This window comes from Alosa alosa, chromosome 17 (assembly GCF_017589495.1).
Source record: "Alosa alosa isolate M-15738 ecotype Scorff River chromosome 17, AALO_Geno_1.1, whole genome shotgun sequence".
NCBI lineage: Eukaryota > Metazoa > Chordata > Actinopteri > Clupeiformes > Clupeidae > Alosa > Alosa alosa.
In genome coordinates, this window is record NC_063205.1 from 24,073,407 (window position 1) to 24,098,583 (window position 25,177).

Here is a 25,177-nt window from a genome sequence, read left to right on the forward strand (position 1 = left end):
CAAAGTTCAATTGCTGATGTTTTTATTAAGCTCCCACCTTTGAAGGTTTTAGAATATCTTACTAGCATATATTTTAAAAAACATATTTACGTTTCTATAACACACAATGCTCTGGCCATTAAATAGCCTTAGTTGCGGAAATGGCCTTAAATTAAACAAACAAACTACTCCCTTCCTCTGTCATATATTTAACCATTTAGCATACAATTTTCCAGTTTGTAACAAGTGATTATTTTGCACAACAGTGAGTGATAATACTGTAGCCTAACAATTTATGTCTTGATATTGGAGGGACATTTTGAATATGGGTGGGGAGGCAAAGCATTACGACCTTGATTGGGAGGATGGCATATGGTGTGCCGAGCTGAAGTTCAAATGTAGCCTTTGCGCTATATTTGGGGGGCAGCTTTGGCCTACTGGTTAGCGCTTCGGACTTGTAACCGGAGGGTTGCCGGTTCGAACCCCGACCAGTAGGCACGGCTGAAGTGCCCTTGAGCAAGGCACCTAACCCCTCCCTGCTCCCCGAGTGCCGCTGTTGTTGCAGGCAGCTCACTGCGCGGGGATTAGTGTGTGCTTTACCTCACCTGTGTGCTGAATGTGTTTCACTAATTCACGGATTGGGATAAATGCAGAGACCAAATTTCCCTCACAGGATCAAAAGAGTATATATACTTATACACTATACTTATAGATGAGGTGGTCTTCAACAAATTCAAACTACCTCTCCCTCACTCGCATGGGACAGTTACACTGTCAGGACTGGGGATTAAATCATAGTGAGTTCTCTGAACCGTGACCTTAAACCAAAGAGCGTCTCAAGACTTTCACAGCAGTAAAATGGCACCTCTGCCATAAGATCTGTTTCCTGAGGAGTAGGCCTAGTTCTACAAGTCTAACAAGTTGCATTGTTGTAGTGCTTTATCAAGGCACCCAAAGTACTTTACAGTGAAAGGAGAAGCTGCACCACCAATGTGTAGCACCCACCTGGGTGATGCACTGCCACCATTACGACCCGGAACACTGCACCATTTGAGATGGTGAATGAGGGTATAAACTCGAGATGACTTTTGAAAGTTAAATGTCAACTTATTTTTATATTGAGACACAATTTAACCCAATTTAAAGTCTGGGAGTAATTATGACTGTCTAATTTGAGGTTGTTTTGAAAGCATTATTTTACTTGACAAAAACAGAAAAATAAATGAATGAGAGAGAGAAGCCTTTAGATCCATTAGAACATTTCAATTTGTAATTCAGGACTATTACACATCATTTTTGTTCATCAAAATAGATACATAAAATTGTGTTTATAAAATCAGATCTCCAAAAATTAAAACATTAGAAAAAAAAAGTTAATTCATGGCTTAAGAAATAAAGACATCTCTGGGTAAATGCACCATATATAGCAAAACAAAAAGTACTCAAAAGCGACTCTTTCACACCAAAATATAAAGCATGTACATGAGGCAGGCCTTCGGAACATAAGAGTAAAATAAATCAGTGGTTTGGACTGTTTATAGTAACATATACAGTAGATTAGGCCAGACTGGGAGACTAGGCTTTCCCCATCTGAGGCTTACCCCCAACCCCTCAAGGAGCGTTGTGGTGTGCTAGAATACAGAGTTCATTAATGTTCTAATAGCTTGGGGTACATGGCATTTGATGACCAAAACAAGACAACAGGGATACGTGTTGTTGAAGCAGTGATCCTCAAACTGTAGTTATGAGCATACAAACAAACACACACGTGTGCGTGCATTTGTGCAAACGCACACACACTGGATAAATTAACAGCATGGATCAGGAGTTTCCATGGTGATGACGGCCTTACACAATATCCCGGGTTCTCTTGATGGCGCAACACAACAGCATACTGAAGATCATGCCGAAGATCTAAGACAGGGAGAGAGAGTGCACACACACACACACACACACACACACACACACACACACACACACACACACAATTACTACTCTTGCTCTTTAGCATACTGAAGATCATGCCAAAGATCTAAGACAGGGAGAGAGATGATGCTTATGACCCATACCACATTCCTGTTGTTTGAACACTTGACATTTATGTTATCAGAGCCAAGCGTGTTCACAACTTCAATTATGCTGCTAATGTTGCAGCATAACCGATAGGTCTACAATACAATCGGAGATGGTTCAATTTTTCATTTTTTCATGGATCTCCATCTTAGTTTCAGGGACAGTTTTTCAAAGATGGATTTAGATTAAATATATATTTATATTCCCATTAAATGCCAAAGTATGAAGTGTGTGTGTGTGTGTGGTAAGAGAGTGGCAACCCACCATGATGACGCCAATCCCAATGCCAACTCCTCCTATCACATGAAGCTTGGAGCCGAACATCTCATCAATTGCAGCTGGGCAACTCTAATGAAAAACAAAACAAACAAAGAAAATATTTCAAGATCAAGAGCAAAATGAAACTTTAAAAATGAGTAAATTGTATCAGAGGAAGCATGTTTTTTTGTGATCATTTCAAAGTTGAGAGATGAGAAGAAGGAAACAACTGTGTTTTCGTTTCATGATATCTTTGTGTCTACGCACTGCTCTCCCCTTAATCAAAAAGGCAAGGTAAAAATGGTTTTCCATTCTACAGCTGCTTTAACACAGATTTTAATGATTGACAGCACGTTACCGTGGTGATGAGCATTTCCAACCCTTCCTTCTTGGGACAGGTGTCTGAGGCCAGTGTGGCATCTGCAATCGTCCCGGTGAGTCCACAGCAGTCAAGCTGACAAGAGAAGAAAATTATCCAAATCAGGTTCAGGAGAGGGAGAGGGAGGTTGTCATGACATCACTGCACATAACACCAGTGCTATATTTTCCAAAAGTGTTATTCAATAACTACTATTGCAATATGACCACAGAATTGAGCATTTGGAACACTCAGTGTCTAAGGCGTCATGGTTCCTCAGTCTCGCCCATACACAGACAAACAGCCCGTTTGACTTACCCCAAACTGGATGGCTTTCAGAGTGGCCTTCAGGGCATCCTGTTTGGTCGTTAAGTAGTTTTGATAAGTCTCTCTGTAAAACGTCTGAATTTCTTCCACCACCTGCGTTTAAAGAAAAATATGCAAAGCTGTCATGAACAGGGTTCATGGGGCAATTACTGCTTCTACCTGGAATGCTCCCTCACGTTTGGTTTTAAAAAGTTCTAGAATTGGTGATATGCTGGCGGTCCCTTCCAAATTCCAACCAATAGAAATGAACCAGTTAGAGACTCCGGTATGAGCTACACCAGGCACGTAACTGAAGTGCTCCGTTCGCGACACGTAAAATCCATTTTAAAAGACTGGTCTATTTTTTCCGAACGTACGCGCCACTATCACATCTGGTGTACTGTAGCTACTACCATTGATTACAGTGGCAGCTAATTGTTGCAGCAGACGCTACGCGAACGGAACGCTTCAGTTACGCGCCTGGTGTAGCTCATATCGGAGCCTAGTTAATTGTTCTTTTGAACGGTCATCGTTCTGTAAATCAAGGGGGTCATTTTCATGGTACTCACCTTGCCTTTGTTGGACAGGCCCCAGATACCTGCAGCCACCTCCGCAGCGAAGATCAGCAGCAGGAAGAAGAAGAACTGGTGGGACAAAAAAGTCAAATAGGTTAAATTACGCAAACAAAACATTTAACCAGCAAGTTAATGTTTGCCCCACACAGAAGATGGCCTACGGCTAGGTCAGAGTGTTTGATGCAGGTGCTCAAATAGGTAGGGTTTCCTTCACTGCCGTTGGTAATGTCATTTAGTCAGACCAACAGAAGACAAGTCATCTTGTGCACTTCAAAGGCAAAATGTGACCTTGTGAACCTCAAAAGCAAAACTTTCTGTCTGACACTCTAGATAGGCAACAAGGATGAGAAATCTCCACGCAACAATGGAACAGTGTTGACCTCACATGATGGGCATGCAGAATGACACTAGTGCCAAAGACAATCTCTTCTTTCTCTTTGTGCACTGACTGAACCAATCTAACTGATTTGTTTACATTGCAGCTTGGAGATTGGATTAATGGATTGGTTTAAATCAGTCACCCCGTCTGTTTTGTGACTGACATTAAGAAGGATGCATTAGGATGGCTCCAGTTCAAGTGTCATAGTTTGCTTGTCTTTCTGGCTAAGCTCATTCAGGTCCAAACATGGTGATCACTGGATGGCTTCCTGTAGGTCAGCAACATTACTTAAGTGGTTTTGTAAACATTCCTTGCAAAAATGAATCCGTTAGATACGGCTAAAGGAAAGGGAGGTTTTCCTTAGATAACAGACCTTTGTACAGCCGTCCTACACCAGGCTCAACTCCTATTAGTGCATTTCCATGGCCACTGTTCAAGACTTCCATTAATATGAGCTTGGTGTGCTTATTTTATGTGTTCTTCCTCTTTGAGTGTGACTGTTGTCATGTCAAACAGTAGGAGAACTTACCAATCCCAGCATGCAAGGCGACTCCCGGATGGCACCACAGCATCCCAGGAAGCCCACAACCATCATGAGCGCTCCGGCGACGATGAGGAGATACACTCCTGTTAACGACAGAGGATCACAACAGTAAGGTCACAAGGCAAGGGTATCAATATTAGAGGTGCGTTCAAATTCGCAAATATAGGTGAACGTTTGCAAATGTTTGCAAGCAGGTTTCTGTTTGCCTTGAGTTTTCCACAAATGTTTGCGATTAGTTATCCATGAACATGGTGGGGAGTTGGACGGAGAGTTACAGTTTCTATGAAATGTTTACACAAAATCATTCAAATGTAGCCGTTCAGACAAACATGTTCAGCATTAACGCTTGCTGGAATTTGAATGTACCTCAGGTGTCTAGAAGTTTTAAAGACTTTAAACCGCTGTTTGGGAAAGCTGTAGTGCAAGCCACATCAGCTTCTTGATCACAGACGAGGTCAAGAGCCCACAGAGATCCCAGTCGATTCCAACAAGTGGTCACTTTTTGATCTCGATCTCTCTCTCTAGTTAACATGTTGCATATAACACCCATTCACAAATTCCCTCCTTCACCCTTGCTTAACTTTTGGCACTGAACACATTACAACTCCACTGGTGACTATAGGCCTATCTATGCAAAAGTGGTGGGGCCATAAGACATTTACATTGAGCTGATGCCTTTATTCAAAGTGACCTGGGAGATAAAATTGCAACACACCAGCAAAGGGCCTCTTAACTCAACTCGTGAGTCTGCCATCAGGCAATCAATTCAAATTTAAAATGTTTGAGGTGCGTAAAGGAATTGCCTGTGACACAGACATACACACACACACAGACGGTGAGCAATTCTGAGCAATACCCAGAGGCATAGTATTAGTGTGTATATCTATCTATCTATCTATCTATCTATCTATCTATCTATCTATCTATCTATCTATCTATCTATCTATCTATCTATATATATAAAAATAATACTCTTTTTATCCTGGGAAATTATATTATACTCTTTTTTATTCCAGGGAAATTTGGTCTCTGCATTTATCCCAATCCGTCAATTAGTGAAACACACTCAGCACACAGTGAGGTGAAGCACACATTAATGCCGACGCAGTGAGCTGCCTTCAACAATAGCGGCGCTCGGAGAGCAGTGAGGGGTTAGGTACCTTGCTCAAGGGCACTTCAGCCGTTCCTAACGGCAACCCTCCTGTTACAAGTCCGAATCACTAACCAGTAGGCCACGGCTGCCCCTCAAACACAGCAGACAATATTCGATAAAGCCAGCATTCAAAAAAGATGCCTTTTCTCTTAACGTTTGTGTAAACATTGACATCAACTGTTCCAGTTGAAATGGCAATCCCTCACAGTGTCTAGCTAGGTTACCTAGGCTACCTCCTCATCCCTAACCCAGTGTCCAGCTAGGCTACCTCCGCAGACCGCTGAGAGATCTGCAGGTTTGTGTGTTCACACAAACGTTCAGTAAACTTCAGGCAAATAAAACAAGTATTTGTAAAGGTTGTAAAGTACGATGCAGCTTCATATTCAAAACGCTACACTACAGTAAAGTGCAGTACAATGCAATTTAGTCATGTTCAAAATGCTGCATTCCTGCATAAGAACTGCAAGTAATTCCTCAAAAAAAGTGCAGTTTTGAAACCCAAAAAAAAGAAAAACATGTTTTGACAACTGCAGTTTTTTTATCTTTTGTAAGGGGAATGTTTGCCTCTGTTTGCCATTTTGAACACACCCATCAGGAGGCGTCTCCGAGTGGATCTGGGCTGAAGCAATCAGACCATCTCTCGAAATGGCCATCTCTGTGCCTCGGCTGAGCTGAACAACAGCTGTAGCCAACGCAAGCGTCGCTGCGGCGCACGAATGCAGTCCTCACCCCTACACTGAGTGCTTAGTGCGAAGGCGGTCATTAACACGTTTGCCCTCTCCTGATGCACCCTGGGAGCCAACAATGGCGACAGATACTGGAGCTGTGCCAAATCAACAAGCCGGCGAGAGCAGCCTACTGATACCGCCGTCCAGCATTCATGCTTTTAGAATGCAGTTTAGTCCAGAGCGGCCGACCGACCCACAGGGCTGGGTTCTTTCCCAGTCAAGGGTTAAGATTAGTCCTAGATCAACCTAGCTCTTTTTCAGTGAAGATCCTCATCAAAGTACAAGTTCAAATTCAAAAGAACCTTATTTTTCTGTTAGGAACTTCACGTTTGAAAAGCAACAGTGCGTATCCAGTTCAGCACACACACACAGGAATCGGACCCTTAGGCGTATCTTACCCTCAAATAATAGAAATAAACAGCACTAAATCACAAAACTCAGAGGACTACAATACTCCCCTCTGTCCGTTCAAGGCAAAGGAGAATGGTGTGTATTTTGAGTGTGTGTGCGCGCGTGTGTGTTTTGATATTTGGCCAGGGTGGGGCAATAGAGAACTGGGCACTGAATGTGGCAGCATGTCATCATGACACACACACACACACAATGGACGGATGGACACACGGATACACACACACACACACACACACACACCTGACCATTGGAGAATCTTCTGAACTAATTGAGTCATTTGACCATTGTCTAACTCTGTGTCCTGCATCTCCTTGAGGATCATTTTTCATCATTCCTTACTACAACTATACCTCTGTGTGTATACACACAGTCTCCATGACTACATCTCTGTCATCTTCTGATCTCGTAACCCCCCACACACACACACACACACACACACACACACACACACAGTGACACACTCTTCATGAAACTGAGATGGAGGCAAATGTTGGGTGTGGCCCGTTTCCATGGCTACCTGGTTCACCTCAAAACAATAATCAACACTGTGCCGCACAGCGAGGATGTTTGTCTTTGGGCATGGGGGGTGTATTTACATGAGTGGGTGGTACTAAATGGTGTGTGTGTGTGTGTGTGTGTGTGTGTGTGTGTACACACACACACACACACTTTATATACACGTTGTAGTGGAGTACACTACATTTTATGGAGTCTGTGTATGCATGTGTATCTGTCTGATCGACTTACTTTGTAAATGGGAGATCTTATGACTACGTACCTGTGAAAAAGACAGAGGGAGACTCTGTATCAGCAAACAGCCCCTCTGTTCTCTTGTCAAACCGCAGCCACAGGCCCACGGCCAGCACGGCTGTTCCTGCAAGCTAGAGAGAGGGAGAGGGAGAGAATGAGAATATTAAAAGGGCACCAAAAATGCAAATAAAATTTGTTTGAGTATCACTTCACCAGACGTTAAAAAAAGAGCAGACAAAAGGCTTTAGAGTGAGATAACAGAAACATTTAGCGTTGACACACAACACTCGCCCTACATTCCCCAGCCGAAGCCCAGGGTTAGGTACACGTAGTCAAGGTGACATCACACGGCAGAGAATGAAGCTCAACCAGCCCCTCTTCAGAGAACCAACTGCATTGCAACCTAATAGGGACACTAGACCAACCTGCCTGACCTGTACTCCTGAAGCCTTTAGTCACCTTTGCTTATTTAAAAGTTACCACCAGGATAAGGCACCTAAAGAAGCTAACAAATGGTTGTGGTCAAGCATTTCACTTTCATAGATACAAGCTGATAAACACAAACAAACTAACCCAGACATTCATCTCTCAGATTTCCATGAGATCATAGCAGCATGTGAGACTGCTGACCTCAGTGCAAGTTTTGCAACAGGAACTTAGGTCATCATCATCATCAGACAGACTTGGTTAAGGAACATGCCTAAACTTCTTCGCAATCAATCCAGGCCTCGAAAAAAAGTCCTGACAACGAAATCCACTTGTGGGAAACACATTTTATGAAGGGTCACATCCTGCCAATGTGAATTTGAATAAAGGCATCAGCTCAATGCATAAATCAATAAATGATGAAAAGTCAAAGTGACTTACAGATACCAATAGCTGGGGTCAGTCTCCTCGGAGCAACTCCGGGTTAAAAGCTTTAGGCGGGGATCGCATAGGCCAGCAGCAAGCGGCAGGTTTCCTATTGTTCTCTATGGTTCGGCAACGGCACAAATAATTGAGGGCGAGGGCGCACACACACCACACACGCTCCAACCTGGCTTTAGTGTAGGTAAACAAGACAACAAGCTCCTCTTGTGAGGGATGTGCTTTGGATAAACACTGCACCATGAAAATAGTACAGGAAGTGACCCGAAAAAGGTATCCGGTCCTCCTCATCCTTTGCATCACACTGATAAGAGGTGCTAAATAAAATTACAGAAATAAAATTTACTGTAATCTGGTCTGACGTCACAGGCCCAACAGCTTTCTCAAAAACCGTTTACTAGTGTAGCCAGCCAAATTTCACAACTTGTGAACCTTGTCCATCTTTTACCTTTTCTGTGTACCAAACGTATTCTGTCCTTAAAGAGATCACAAACAGAAAGGAATTCCCCCTGCTTATGCCCGACGCTCTGTGACTAACAGGAGAGTCCTTGGTTTCAAGCAACATAAGACTTAGAAAGACTTGGCAAGACATGGCAAAGAGTTTTCAAGGCTTAATAAGAATAACACAACACTCCCAGACACAGACTACAAGGTGTGCCGTCTTCACACAGTCACATTCAACCATGACGAAACTATTCACAAATAAAAATATCCTCCAAATATCCACAAATAAAAATATCCTTCAAATAGCCTCCAAAACTGAACAGAAAAACACAGGAAGGAACTTTGAAGGCGTGTCCAATTTTAAGGACACGGGTGTGAATGCAGTTTAGCATTCCAAAAAATGCTACAAGATTACTGGCCTGCTCGCAACATTCCAGACTTTCACATCTCCCCCCTAAAATGTCCCAATGCCTGCATGCCCACTCAGCCTTAGTCATGTCTGAGTCACGTCTTCCATGCTACTCGGCAGTGGGAGGGGAGGGGGTGAAACTGCATAGCATACCACACACACACACACACACGCCTACACAACACTGGTCACACCTGACTGGGCGTTAATGATTGGGTAGGAGTTTGCAGTGTGTGCGTGCGTATGTACACTAGCTCAGATATGGCTCATACTTGGCTCCAATCTGGATGGATATCTCGGTGCATGGAGGAGAGCTCAATAGTTCTTGACTGATGTCAGAAATAGAAATTCAAGTGTGTGTGTGTGTGTGTGTGTGCGCGTGTACGCGCGTGCAACACGTGCATTAGGTATGTGTGTGAGAGAGACTGAACATTTAAAATCGGTATCATCTCATTTCAGTACAGTAATCCAGAGTCAGTAAAACTAAAAAGTTGAAACCCGAAGCAGCCTGTATGTCCATCTCCCTTGGTGACCTTGGCCCCAAACACAAACAAACATGACCAAGCAATGACACAAACATGACCACACGACGACACATTCTCTCCCTTCTGATTACAATTCTACATCAAATTACACTGAAGAATCATGGTTTGGAAACCTTTTACACTGGCCCTCCTCTTATCCACAGTCTGACTTGGGCAGGGGGGCTTCCTGTGATAGATGTCACTGCCCACCATTTCCTGGCCTCCATGTCATGTGTAAACCAAGCCAAGTGACGTATACTGTTCCACCCTTCCATGCATCATACTGTGGGTGACTTTAAAAATATAGTGAGTATTTTTTACTTTAATTCACTTTGAAGACATCTGGTGTGGCAACAATACAATTTAAAAGTCATTACTTGGAGTAACCTGACCAACATAAGGCACAACAGACAATCCTGCCTGCATGCCTGCCCTGCCTGTTAACACAAGCAGAGAATGAAAGCTGGAACCCTGTTTGACACTTCCATGGTCCTGCCCTCGGAAGGTGGCATGTGGTGTGTGTGAGACAGGCACTCAATCCTCTCAGACTGAACTTAAGAACCAGTTTTGAGCAGAGAGAGAGAGCGCGAGAGACAATGGTGGCACATGGACTTTCCAGTTTCACCAGAGGCATTTCAATATGCCACCTGAGCCACCTTTCTTTTGACTGAATGAAACTCGCCCCTCTCCCTCTCTTTTCTCCTCCCCCTCCCTCTTTAGCTCCCCCCCTCTGTGTGTGTGTGTGTGTGTCTCTCTCTCTCTCTCTAAGTCCAAAGGGTTTAATCAGCACTGATAGTCAGTATGCCACCTGGCAATGTAACTAAAAGTGAGCTGGATAAATAAGCGTCACTGGCTGTTGGGCAAGGGCAAGAGTGTGTCAGGCTACGCCACATTTATATCTACAACTTAGCATTCATACCAGTGCATAAGGTTGCAACAGCAGACACCCACATGCTAGTTAGTCCACAGAAACCGGAAGACTTAAGGAGGGAAGAGTGAGAGAGTGCTCTTTAGAGAAGTGTTGAATATATTTGTATAGCTTTTATCTCTAGAACTAACTTCAATTCTATACTGATTACAGGGAAACAGCAATTTAGAGTTAGATGGCGACTTGGGATATACCAGTTACATAAAATATCTCATGGTGAAAAAGCAGTACTTAAGTTTGTTTCCTCTGTCAAACAGGAGATCCGTTGAAGGTATGGACATTTTCAAGCCAAGAAAACAGAAAAAAAAAACCACCAAAACATAATATTTTATCTAGGTCTTACACAATTTCAATCACACGATAGCATGGTCTCTTATCAAAAACCAAACAGACACCAAAACTCAGACTTGACGAGGGAAGTGGGGAAACTTACCCAGAACAGAAAGTTGAAGGCAAACATCAGATACTTGACGCATTTCATTCCCCCATAGACACCCATGTTGGCTGAAATCTAACTTAGTTTGTTGTGTATTTTTCCACAGGTAGCACTGCTTCCTCTACAGGCAGAAATTCCAAGTGTGGGTGGCTGGCTCCACCAAACCTGTCTTTGTAGCCCTCTATGAGAACAGGGGGCGGGTCTTTGAGGCCACATCCTGTAGTAGCGAGAGAGAGAGAGAGAGAGAGAGAGAGAGAGAGAGAGAGAGAGAGAGAGAGAGAGCTCTGCCTCACCTGTTCTGTGTTCCACTCAACCAGCAAGCCAGACGGCCAAGACGTGACGAGAGGAGAGGAGAGGAAAGGGGGGAGGGACTCGTTTTGACCTGACACACACACACAGACTGAGGACTCAAAAGGAGGGTGTGAACTGACTGACGAGTGAATGGAAAACTGACTCTCACTGTTTACTCTTGTTCTCACAGCTTAGCCGGGCATGATCACACTGGAGAACACCACATGGATATGAATTAAAAAAACAAACAAATAATGCAATGTTCCACACGGGAATATATAGCCTACCCCAGCCCCCGCAAAAAATTTTCACTCGTGAACAATATTTGTCCGTTTTAGGTCCGTGCATTGGTCAGTCAGCAAAAAAGTAGCCAACATAGCATAACAACATCCACATGCAATAATACAACGACAACGTCTACAATGACCTATTCATTTGGACAACTTGATACAGCCCTATACAGGCTAAAGTTGCCTTTAGTTTTGTTCTAGCGTAACGTGACGTCTGGCTTTAGTGCAGTCTAACGTTCTGACAAGCACTGTTCTTGTCCATCTGGAATAACTCCTAGCTTTGCTGCCTCCATCCTTCCTGTTTTCGTTGTTTAAACTTGTGATATCCATGATGAGTATTGAGTTAGTGAATTAGCTCAACATTGTGTGCTGATAACCATATATAGATAGCCGAGTAAAAGAAAACAACACGTAGCCGTGCCTGCGTGCGTATTCTCTCTCCTGCTCAAACAAAATGTCTGCACGTTAATTTTGATAACGTGTTCACTAACTTTACGTAATATAGAAAATGGTAAATAGCCTGATGGCATGCAGCTAATGGGATACTGTGCATAGTTGGGAAGCTATGGTAGGCCAATTTGGTGTGAATACACACACATACAAGGGAAATGTTCTCTTGCTGTTGAGTAGCCTGATGGTACGCACAGTGCGTACGGACGTACACCTGCAGGCGCGCCTGATACATACTGCTCAAAAAAATTAAGGGAACACTTCAATCATACACTGGATCGGCACTCTGACACTGTTTGGTTCTGAGCACTAGTAAAACTTTTGAGGCGAGTGATTTATTTTGCAAGAACTGTCAGACATTCTGTGAATGTAGTTTGAGAATGGAGAAAAGGGTGGAAGGTTTTAAAAAAATGTGTTTTAACAATTGTGGAAAACTGTAAGTGTTCCCTTATTTTTTGAGCAATATATTTAGCACGTAGTTATACTTTGTCTGGGTTTTAACCACTCATTGATACCAAACTCTTACTCATGGCATAACCGATCATGATCACACTGAGAAACACCAAAGCCCTTATGGGCAAGTCTTCCCACTTGGCGGCCATCTTGGTAACGCGCAGTGGCCAGAAATAAAATTACAGAAATAAAATTCACTGTAATCCGGTTGTTAAGTCTGACATCACAGGCCCAACAACTTTTTTTTTTTTAAAAGTATAAAAAGTAGTACATCAGGCGAATCTGCGTTTAAATCTGAATTGAACGATATACACATTAATATGGCTAAAAAAGACAAGTTGGTTAACTGACAATACAGGAAGGGGTGGAATATGTGTAAGCAACTGCCATATTGGTGTTATGAACTAACCCCATGCATTTATATGGAGGATTGTTTAAGTGCTGTGTCAAAACTGATTCGGAGTAGTGTGGATATAGCATTAATCTAATTGAATTACCTTTCACATAGGAGTTTGGTCTACTAAATGTAATAATGTTGTCTAGTAACTAAACCACATATAAATACACATTACCAAACAGGCTGATATGTGTTGATCAGCTCTTTGGTTAAATAAAGGTGAATAAATAAATACATAAATAAATGAATAGAATAATGATCTCTCGACTATAAATGACTTAGTTCCAGGATATGATATTTTGGTATAGGCTAACACTGACTCACTGTTGATAGTTTAAAGGAGAATTCCGGTGTGATATTGACCTAAAGTGTATTGAAACATGATACCGAGTGTGAACGTATGTCTCATAGCCCATCTCGGCTTGTCCCCTGCACTCCAAAATCTGGCTAGTTAGCCCGATGCTACCAACAGCTTTTTCAATAGTGGTGCTTCGGCATCGGGCTAGCCATGCAAATAAATCACTGTTTTACACCCATTTACAAGGCTCAATGTATCTCCACACTTCATTGGTAGACTTCCGAGGGCCCTGACATTTAAAACGAGACATTGAGAACTTTGAAAAAGCACTGGTAGTTTACTTACAAGACGATTTATACAGACAGTACCTTCACGAAGTTTAGCGTTTGCAGCCATCTTGAATTTAGTCACGATAAGTCGAGCAACGAGTAAGAATGAACAGGTATGATAAGGGATCAGATTCCAAAAATAATTCAGTGGAAATGCATGGATTCCAGTTTCTTCCAGTAGCAGCAAAAAAGCTGTTGGTAGCATCGGCTAACTAGCGCCAGATTTTGGAGTGCAGGGGACAAGCCGAGATGGGCTATGAGACATACGTTCACACTCGGTATCATGTTTCAATACACTTTAGGTCAATGTCACACAGGAATTCTCCTTTAATGAACTCTTTCCCTTTCGGATATATACAGGAAGATGTGGTGATTTCCTAAGGTCCAAACTAGGTCAACAGGCCCAGCGGAGGAGAAGGAGCAGGGTGAGAGGATTCAGAGGAGTTGAATCTCTCCATCTCCTTGGTGTGGCTCTCTCTGAGACGTCTGAGACGCAGGTCTTAAGAGTAGTTGCCAAATCGGACTGCCCCATTGGCCAGCGGGAGTTCAGGGTCTGTTGTTTGTGTGAATAGGTAACTCAAACCTCCACCTCCCTAAGGACGCTGGGAAACCAACAACACTGGCATTCCCGTCCTGGCCAACCGTGGCTCTCTCTCTCTCTCCCGCTCTCTCTCTCTCCCTCTCCCACTTTCTCTCTCCTGCTCTCCCTCTTTGGCTTTCTTTCTCTCTCTCTCTTGCTCTCTTTCTCTCTCTCCTGCTCTCTTTCTTTGGCTTTCTTTGTCTCTCTCCCTTTGCCTTTCTCTCTACCTCTCCCCTCTCTCTTTCAGCTTTTTGGCTCTTTTCTGTTAACCGTTTCCCCTTTCTTGTTTTCCTTCTCTCACTCCATCTCTAGACTTTCTCTGGTCTTGGATGTCAACTACCTCACACTCTCCCTCGCTCTGTCTCTCTCTCTCTGTCACACACACACACACACACACTCACTGTCTTTCTCTGTTCTCTCTCCCTTTGTTTTCTCTCTCTCTGTTTTTTTTTGTTCTCTTATTCTCCCTCTCCTTACTCAGATACTGTCTCTATCTGTTATTAATTCACAGAAGGACTCTCCCAGAAGCGAGCAGGGAGATGTGGGATTGATGACCGGGAGTAACTGAGGCCAGTCTGTTTCTACACTCCATAAATGGTAGGCCTACTGCCCAAACACTAACATCTGAAAGAGTGTGTTTACATGACGGGGTGTAAACATAGAGTCTGCATGCCACCAACTCTACACACTAATTCAATGTGTGTGTATGTGTGCAGTATGTGTATGTGCGTGTGTGTGTGTGTGGGGGGGGGTGGGGGGGGTGTAGACTGGTAGTCACCTAACTAACACTTTACAGTAAAGGGGGGGTTACTTTAAACCTGTCTGCTCCCAGAGATCAATCTATACAACTGACATATTGCAGGTCACAGCCAAATTCAAGCCAGAATGGGCCAGATCTGGACCAGAAGAGGAACAGATCTGACCTGGAAGAAATCTGACCAAAACCCAACCAAAAACCAAACCATTATGTCACACTATCAACAACACACATCTGTTATCAAAAAACAAACAAGGTAGCAGGCATTCTGATAACACACAAGAAGTTTAAAAGCATTGCTCCAGGCAACGACCACAGTCAATCCAGGATGTAGGCTAGGTCTATGGTTCTGCTCTTTCCCTCTTAAATCTTTCTGTAAATCTGTAGGCAGACGTATAGGCCCCTGCGTCACACCCTATTGTCCCACCCAGAGCCCTAGAGCCCTATCTATAAGACTCTGGTCCGACCCAACAGACTCTGCAGGCTAATTCAATTAGCCACTAGCTACTGCACAGCAAACAGACGGATGTAGGCAGGCTTGTAGGGGACACCAGGGGGAAATTAAAGGTCTTCAGAACTCAGTCATGGGTGCACAAAAGCCTTAATCCATCAAGACATGTCTAATGTGCTTTGTGTCCAGAAAGACATGCAAAGAATGGGTTTAACAACATGTTTTTGTTATGACATAGTCAAAAAACAAAGTGTAAGGTGGCTGTGGGAAATACGTACAATAATGATGTATTTCAGACTGACGAATAATGATGTATGTGCTTCGAGGTCAGTCTACAGTTAACTGGAGCTCGTGTGCCGACGGCTGTTACATTTGTTTTGAACTTCGAACGGAATTTTTCGAAGGATTAAGAAGTCCGATTTTGTGTATTGGGTTTTTAGCCTCGGTCACGAGTCTTCCATGTGAAATCAATACAACGTTGAACATTGCCCATGATATCCTAGGCTACTCAGAATCAAATCAGATGTTCAGGGGGAGAGAAGGGAGGGTGGGTGCGTGTGTGTAAGAGAGAGAGATGCTGAGAATAGACGGAAAGCGTTCTGACATTCAAGTAGACTGAGACTTTACAGTAAAGATGCACATTTCAACAACGCAACAGGCTCCATGCTCCAGCTGGTGTAATAGTCTGGCCATATGCCATGCTATCATGCCAGACAGCCAGCGGGAAAACGGTCGATAATCTTAATTTACCGGGGAGATTAACCAACTCTGTTTCTAGAGATTAGAAGGAATTTTGCAGTGTGTCCAGCGTCTGCCTTCTTATTAACCTCCCCACTCGCAGAAGTCCGCCTGATATCGCTGGTAAAAGAAGCGAAGTCTAACATACCAAAAATTTGCTGTGACACCCAAAATGTCATTCATACAGGAATTACAACCATTAATACTGAAGCCAGATGAGATAGGCAACCAAATCAACTGTAGGCGATCTGTTAACCGAACTTTATGACCAAACTAAATTGCTCTGGAACTAAACCAAGGCAAGCGAACGCCTGTGATAAATCAATTGCCTCCAAATATACGTTTGGAATTATTCTGTTACAAAATGCTGGTTTTGTTTTACGCCATCAAACTATTAACTATTCAACATATTCAGTCCAGGTGTGGGGGATTAAAGTTTTTAAAAACTCACCCAGAACACGAAATTAAAGGTGAATAGAAGATACTTTATGCAGAGCTCTGCGCCTGAAAGTGCACCCATGATGTCTTCCAACGATGCCCAAATAAATCAACCAAATCTGTTGCAGTCCAGGGAGTTATAAAAATAGCCTCTGCTGTTGACACTCCGTTCGCCTCGGGTCAGCGTAGGAGAGAGTGAAGAGTGGCTTGGTGATTGAGATGAGATGGATAACGCTGCTTGTTTGCGAAGAGCTTTTTATACGTGCGGTGCGCACTCCCACTTCCAGGAACCAAATAGCTCTGAGTCATTACTTTCCCCTTCTCGTTGTTTTCTGCTCTTGTAGTTCTCCTTTGTAGGCCTATGCTCTAAAACGGTAAATTATCTCCTTTTTTACTTTTAAAAACTTGCAATGCCCTCTCTGTAAATTATCCAGTAGCCTACTCAAGTCTGCTTTCACTATGCATGCATCTCAGAAGTGCACACTGTAGTTATTAAGCCTCAGTCATGCCTCTAGAGTTTTCTCTACTCATGTCTGGCATCAGTTCTTTGAAAGACCAGTCATATGGGCCCCTGGACATGTGCCAGAACAGGAACGGAGAGGGGAGGGGTACACTCGGCGGAGGGGTACCCGCACAGAAGCCCCTTTGACTGGTGCGGGGATGAGACGTCTCGCTAATCCTCTCTCAGCATGGTACTTCTTGCCGTATACTCGGGCAGACTGTGACTCAGGCCACCATAACTGTAACCTCATCCCTGCAACGTCTGTCCCTGACCGTCTGGGGCTGACAACACGGTGGTCAATGTATTTTTAAAAACACAAAGAGGACTATGAAAGCAGCAGTTTTCTAAATTATACATATTTCCACATTTTTTGTAAACAGCCTTCAGTTCAGAAGTGCATGAGTGTAAGACAACGACCTCATCCCCATCGCCAAGTCAAGTCAGAGGAATAGCCGTGGCAATCTCCACTCGCGTTCTCAGCAATGGCATGCTAGAAACAAACACACAGGAACAGTGGATTTCGTAGTGCTGGTGATGAAGTCAGAAGTGGGCAATGCCCTGTGACCTCTGGCAATCCACAAGGGCCTCTCAAGAGGTGTGAGTGACTCATGTTGCATTCCATATGAGAAACCTCAGAAGTCGGATATGTCCTAGTTGGAATCTCCTAATGTTATTGCAGACAAATTTGGAGTCGAAGAATTCCTACTGGGAACAAGTACAATGGAGTGCCACTCAACGTCAGAGTTCCCACTTCTAAACTCGGGGCAAGTCAATCTACCCTGACTCGGAATTGAATTTCGACCTCCGATGTCTGAGTTGTCTCAAGAAAAACATTGATACCTGTCATTGAGTATCAGATTCCTTAAGATTTATTACAGTCTTCATGATGACATCTGATGAAAAGCTTGTTTCAATTATAATAACAAATCAAGTTTAGTCAGGATATGAATAATGAATCCAATCAGGCAATAGGCCCTTTGAAAACTCTCACACTAGGGAGCCATGTGGCAACAGCCTCATTACATAAATTAAACTCAGTCCTAAGACTTTATTGTGAAGGGTTGAAAGCAAAAGGTCAAGGTGTTCTCACTGATGTATGTAGCTAACTGTTGCTGTCCTAATCAGATTGTAATGTTTTTGTCTAGCTAGCTATGACATTCATTGAGCTGTAGCTATATTCTAAATCAGGGGCGTCGCTAGATATTTTGGGCCCTATGAAAGAAAATCATGTTGGGCCCCTCCCAAATGCTAGGTGGGTCTGGGGGCTCCCCCGGAAGAAAATGTGAAAAATAACCCCTTAAATGATGACTTCTGGTAGCCTAGAAATCTAGACGCACCCTAGCGCAGCAAATGTAATTTGATGCCAGGGTAGTCTAGCAACTCTCTGTTGGCTTGCGAGCTGGAAAAATGAAACTTAGATAAGGCCAATCACATTGTGTATAGAGTCGGTAGGTGGGCTTAACATAATGATTGATGGCATAGTTGCAACAGTTCGGCGTGAATTCCCTGCTACTTGAAAACAAAGAAGATGGACATTGCTTTTGGCGAACAGCATGACACGAGTTAAGCTTTTTTTTAAGTTGGCAAAACTTTGAACTAGCCAACTAGCTCCGCTGGTGGGAAAACGCACGGGACTCATGAGTTGTAGCGCTATCCTATTGTGTGCAGAGGGAATTTGAAAGACAACCGATTATCCCGGCCCTCGGACTGAGCACTGTAAATGGTGAGTCTCCAGACCCTACATCTTGATGTGGGTCTGGCTTGTCAGGTTAGACTTCTGGTGATTTTTGTGGAAACTAATTGCAATAAATTGAGAGACAGTATATCTAATAAATAATAGCATATTAATATACAGCCTATTAGGTCTGACGAAAACCTACACAGATTATTGTATTCACTTCACTTCTATAACTAAGGGATACTCCGCTATAAGTAAGGGATAATCCGCTGCGCGTCGGGGTCCGGTTTCTCCTTGTCGGAACTTATTTTCCCAATAATGACCGGCCTTCTATACATTATCCCGCTTATTACATGGCTACTTGCCAAAACGAAATAACTCCCCACGCCTATTTGTTACCGTTCATCGTGACATTTGCTGAAACAAATAGTTCGCAACAACACACGCTGAACTTGAATCATTCTTTAGAACACAGCTGATCAACCGTCTGCTTTCACCAAAGATCCTTGATTACTAGCAAGATAGAGCAACGTAATTCGTTACTATGGGAGCAAAACGGGACAGTTCCGGTCTGCATAAGTGGGAGTGTCACCTTACGTCACTAAATAAACTTTCACTCTTAATAAGCAATAAGAACAGATAAACATAATTGTGTTCACAGTATCATTGTCTATAATTATGTATGATACCAATGAATCATTCTTTAGGACATGATATAAATAATTGAATTAGTCATGTGTACCGAGCTAGCTAGCTAGCTAACGCTAGCTTAAAACACTATACAAGTGGATGGGAGTAGCTATGGCAATACAGATATCGCTTAACAAGTGACTAGTAGTTGAAGGACTTGGCTTAAACTTAATATACTGTTCCAAATTAAGCTTTGAGTATAAACTATCCACTTTAACTAATGTCAGTAATGTTATTCAGCTAGTTGTCATTTCAAAGAAATTACACTTCTCCGTTTAAAATGTTACCTTAGCTAAGAGGCTAGCTAGCATGCTAACAACTGGACAGTAACTGGCAGCAGCATGGTCTGATATTAAGTTATTTTATTACAAATCCGAACACTAAAAAATTACACTTTTAGGCTTGAAATAATCCCAAACACTTACAGATTATGACAAAATGTTCGAAAAAACCCTCAACAAATCCAGAAAGACATAATGACCAATTTATTGGTAAAATTCCACAAGTCTCCATTGACATTAGTGCAGCGAGGTTTTACTCTGGTCTGCATAAAGGGGGATTTACCCCCCTCCCCCTTGCAATAATCGAACGCGGAAATTGTCGAACGTTTGCGCCTCTCGCTCCGCTTTAACCCTCTCTGCTTTCACTTTTGAATGAAGTTCCAGCCCTTGCGTAGTGATATGAAATACCTGAATTAGAAGCACAAATTCCGTTGCCATTGACAGCGGTCATTATTTTTTTCAGAGGTCCTTTCCCAAGAAATAATGACCGCTAGAACTTTGGGAAATCCCATTCAAGTCAATGGCGCGTTCTACTTGCCTTGTGAAGAGCCGTGTAATAATATAATATAATACATAAGTGTTCACGGCACCCCTGGTCTAAATTTAGGGTTGAGTTTGGGTATTGTGCTTATAGGTACTCATTAACTCATTATGCATACAAAAGCATGGTCTGTGTTATGCCAAATAACGTCATACACCTCACCACACTGGTCTTTAGGGTTCACAATTAGTGTTGGAGTGTAGGTTGGTTAACACTAAAAACATGCTGACTCACTGTAAATCTGTGAAGTGCACTCAGGCTATTTTTACTCGTATGGGAGCAAGAATAACACCTACACGCAGGGGTGCTGCTAGATAAGTTGGGCCCTATGACAGACAATAATTCTGCCCCCCCCCGCCCTTGATATATATAATATATATAATATATAGTATTATTGAGGGGGCTCTCGGGGGGGCCCCCTGTCAGTGCTGGGCCCGTAGAATCACCCCAGCGGCCCCCCTGCCTGCACGTATGCACGCATGCACACACACACACACACACACACACACACACACACAGAGGTGGGCACAAATGCAAAAACTATTTTGTTTTAAACTACAAATGCTGGCTCATAAAATGTAATAAAATAAAATACAAAATACTGATGTGAAAAAATGATTTAATTAAAATACAAGTAATTTGTAATTTGGAAATACAAAAATACCCACACAATAATCATGGTATACCAACTTTTAAAAGAAACTACAAGGCATATTATTGAAAATGAGACAAGAAATACTATTTTCTGATTGGCTGGTAGAGGGCTATTCATTCTGTACATTGAAACTCCTATGAAGTAGATCTGGTAAAACAAATCAGTGTCCCATATCAATGTAACGATGATTGAACTGCCAAGAAGCAGACTTCTCAACACTGGAATCAACTGTAACATAGCAACTACCCACTATCATTTCCGTAACCAATGAATTTAGAACAAATTTAACAGGTCCGCCTCTTTTTAAACTGATCTGCAGTTCCCTTTTTGTGCTATAAATGCATGCCTATTGCCTACATACATGACTGGCAACATGGGGACAAACAGAATAACATCCTGTAAGGTGTCCCGATATACAGAACTAATGAACTTGGTGGAGAAAACTCTTTCTGCATCGGGGAGGTCTTTGCGTCCATCTCCTCCATTATTTCTGCATACCTCGGCGGATGTTATCCCTGGCATACATCCTCATGTCAAATCCATTAAGTGGATTTATTACTGTCCTGTAGTGAGAATGAACACCAGCTATTAGGTAATAAGGCCATGGGGTCAAAGGTCATTATATGGGGCCCATGTCCTAATGTTCTCCCTCAGTATCCTATCTGTTTTCACATTTTAGTCTTGACTTGACACACCTGACAATTCAAGCTCTGGAAGTTAGTTAGAAAATTTCTCAATTTTCAATGTTCTAAGGGGATGATGAAACAGAAAAGACAGATATAATGCTTTTAAGTTGTCTTCAGGCTCCCTCAGTTGACTTTTCTTTTCATTTTTTCCAACTTCAGACATGTCCAGAGGGGATCGTTGGTCAAAATGTGGCAAACTACTGCAAGAAAAAGGAAAAATGGGTTTACATTTTACGCTGTCCTTCCAAAAGGGTAATGAAATTCGTATTTTTATGGACAAATCACTACTTACCTTAGAGCTGAATATAGGGAATTGCCCAAGGGATATCATCGGGCACCCACCCTATTCTTATAGAGTAACCCCTAGGCAACAAGAAACAGCAAAGAAAAAAAAAACTTTAAATCAACAAAAACAGGTTCACCAAGATTCTGGCCTTTGGCTCCCAGACTATGATATGCTATTGTAATGGTTAGTATATTTAACTGAGTGATGAAATGTTGGCTTATTAGAGAAAAAATTACAGATTTTTCTTAAGTATTTAAGTAAGTTTGAAATACTCTAAATACAATCCCTCAAAGTATTTTGTTACAAACTACATTCGATTTGTTCCAATCCTGCAAAATACAAATGACAAAATACGCTAAAGTAATTAAATACATTTTTAAAATACATATAATTAAAATACTACCCATGTCTGTAGACAATAAGCATCATATTCCTCATGCCTGTGCTCTTGTTGTCGAGTCCTTTTTGACTGCAAACTGTCGTTAGCAACACTGTATGCATTAGCAGATACAATTGTTCCTCTCCTTTCTTCCAGCTGCGTGACGCCCCGGTATCAGCATGAAGTGAAAACTATGCAAATACCAGACTGGGCGTGAAGCAACACATTAATCAAATATGACGCTAGTGCAAAGGACATTATACTATACTATACTACACTACACATTAATCAAATATGATGCTAGTGCAAACAGGGGCGTAGATTTGCGTGGGGACCGAAGGACGTGTCCACACCAATGTCAAATTACGACTGAAATGTCCCCACCAATATTCAGGTTGAAGTGTGGAAAAAAAGCGCTCACATTCGCTACACAAAGAGTTAAATCATTTCTCACTTTAGTGCTGCAGATCATCTCGTACAGATCTTGTAATGTGCAGCCTATAAGGGTAAATCGCGCTGATTTGAAGTTACCTAATAACTACCAGTGAGCATTCTCTTGCGCAGCATGGCGCACTACAAGGCATATGAATTGCGTCCAAATTCACCCATTCTTCTCTGTTAAACTCCTCGAGAAGTAGGCTACTCATCATGTGTCACATGAAAGAGCCTTTTAGAGCCGTTTAGTAGATTAAGCGGCAAGGGCTGCATAAGAAAGGTGGGGGAGGATTGGGATTGGGGGGGGGGCACCAACAAGGAGCACCCAAGAGCAACAGGGGCAAGGAAAAACTCCCTTACCAAGGAAGAAACCTTGGGCAGATCCACGGCTCAAGGGGCTAACCCAGCTGCCAGGGGTCTTGGTGTGTGTGTTGGGGGGATGACAAGGGAGATGGGATAGTGTGCTGTGTATGTGGGGAGAGGGCAGTGTGCAATATGTGCATATACTACACTGCACTACACTACACTACAATATACTATACTACACTACACTTTACTATACTCAGGGTAGGGTAGTAACTGATTACAGTAGTAGTAACAGATTACAAAAAATAAGTAACTATAATCAGACCAGATTACATAAAAAATGTGTAATCAGATTATAATTACATTGTGGAAGATTACTTGATTACATTTTGTTTATGTGTTTCAGTACATACAGTAATGGGCAAAAATACATCAGGAAGTAGCCTATTTTAAAATAAAATATCAAATACCCTCTTTTTAGTTTATCATTATGAACTACAAAATAGCCTACTGTATTTTTGTATTTTGAAAATACTCAAAATACTTTTTACAAGGGGGCATGGAATCACTTTGTAAATCACTTTGTAAATCAGCAACAGTTAGATGAACGAAGTGTTCTTCTAATGCCTTTGTTTAACATACAATTAAGTTAGGTAACGTAACTAACGTTAGGGGGGTAGTGGGGCACTAAAATCCACCGGATTCTGGTGAAAATTCTGACGGCACTCTGACGGCATTCTGATGATCATAGCACTCCAATAGTTGCCTGTATAAATTTAAAAAAGGCCTAGCCTACCGGCAATGTCAACCTAATAACACAGGTAATTAAATAATTGTAAAAAAACAGGCACTTTGAATAGGTTTGTACGAGAACGATTAAAGTAGGCCTATATAGGCTTACATAGACAGTTTCAACGAGTTCCACAAACCATTTATCAGCCTGAGTGGCCCACTAATTAGTCATTAGGCTAGGCCTAGGCTACATATCAACATAAGACTAGCTTGTGCTAGTTTCAATAACGTCAATGCTTTAGCTCCGCTAACCTTTCTCTCTGCCTTCCATCCATATGTAAAACAGCAAGCAACCACACAAATCAGTCGACTGTCAAAACTCCTGTAGTTTTCCTCAAACTTGATCGTTTGTAGGGTCATGCCATTTATCCCCCTACATTACTGTAAATAGACTTGATAGATAGTTGAACTTCCCAAACATTAAAGTGTAGATCTCGGAGATTTTCGCGGAAAATTCTTAATGCATCTATCAGGTCGATGGCCGCGTACGACTCACAGCCGCGATAAAAGCTATGGGCCGGCCCGCACCGCGCAGACTTATCGGCTGGCCCACCGGGAAAACTCCCGATCGTCCCGATTGCCACTCCGCTCCTGACAAACGTTAACATTTTTAACTTACCATTTGTATGTGACATGAACCTAATCAACGACAATTCCCACCAAGTTTTCATAGGTAGGCCCTACACTTCTGAAGAAAGTATATTCCTCCATTATGAACTGGAATCGGCCGTGGAGGATGTCAATGATGTCTGTGTCGTTCATTCCTCCCAGCTGCATGGCTGACACTCATAGCTTCACAGCTTCCCCAGGAATACTTTTTTAATTTGAATAAAACTTGCGCGATAGCTATCATCTCATCTGTGGATGCTGTCATGTTGTTCGTTGCGTCACACCTAAACCCGCCTCAAAACCAATGCTGATTGGCCGTTCGTTTGGTGAATTGCTCCAAATTTTCTCTATCGGAAAGATGCCAGACTGATCTGCGAGTGGAAACCTGAAGCTTGCGAGATCAGGATGGTCTCACGAGGCTAATGTTCTCCAGCCCTGATATCGGAATAGGGCCCCTCAGCCAAATAACATAGGTTATGTTATGTGATAGGTTACGCTTTTTTCACAGCAAGATGCCTTAAATGTGTTGATGGTTATATTTGTAAGTCTCAATCTGTCATTTATTTGAACAAAACTTGCCAGAAGTCCTAATTTAAGGGGTTATTGCCTTTTAGCACAACCAACCGTGACCCAGCTAGAGGATAAAATGAACGCCTATTTTTTTCCCTTTATATGAGTGGTTCTGTGCAGAAATACATGAGCAGTTGATTTGTGTTTATAAATTATGTTTTATAATTTGTGTT

At 42.4% G+C, this 25,177-nt stretch overlaps 1 protein-coding gene across 2 annotated transcripts; it reads right to left on the reverse strand.

Annotated features, from left to right (window-relative positions):
* Positions 1–1,227: 1,227 nt before the first annotated feature.
* On the reverse strand, positions 1,228–16,837 carry cd9b (CD9 molecule b). 2 transcript variants are annotated; one of them, XM_048268057.1, is made up of 8 exons: positions 16,608–16,837; positions 7,543–7,645; positions 4,458–4,555; positions 3,544–3,618; positions 2,987–3,088; positions 2,669–2,764; positions 2,317–2,400; positions 1,228–1,893 (listed from the first exon to the last, which is right to left on the reverse strand). In XM_048268057.1, the coding sequence occupies exons 1-8, from the start codon at positions 16,674–16,676 to the stop codon at positions 1,828–1,830; spliced, it is 693 nt and encodes a 230-aa protein (XP_048124014.1). In that variant the 5' UTR covers positions 16,677–16,837; the 3' UTR covers positions 1,228–1,827. The 2 variants fall into 2 exon arrangements, with proteins under 2 accessions (XP_048124014.1, XP_048124015.1); XM_048268058.1 differs by lacking the exon at positions 16,608–16,837 and adding an exon at positions 11,120–11,327.
* Positions 16,838–25,177: the final 8,340 nt, after the last annotated feature.

Bases quoted from the DNA above. Each gene is read 5' to 3' on its own strand.
- cd9b (XM_048268057.1), bottom strand. From the start codon at position 16,676: ATGGGTGCACTTTCAGGCGCAGAGCTCTGCATAAAGTATCTTCTATTC. The intron at 7,646-16,607 runs GTGAGTTTTTAA...CCCTCTCTCTAG, and splicing joins CCTTTAATTTCGTGTTCTGG to CTTGCAGGAACAGCCGTGCT. The intron at 3,089-3,543 runs GTGAGTACCATG...CTTTAAACGCAG, and splicing joins GCCTGTCCAACAAAGGCAAG to GTGGTGGAAGAAATTCAGAC.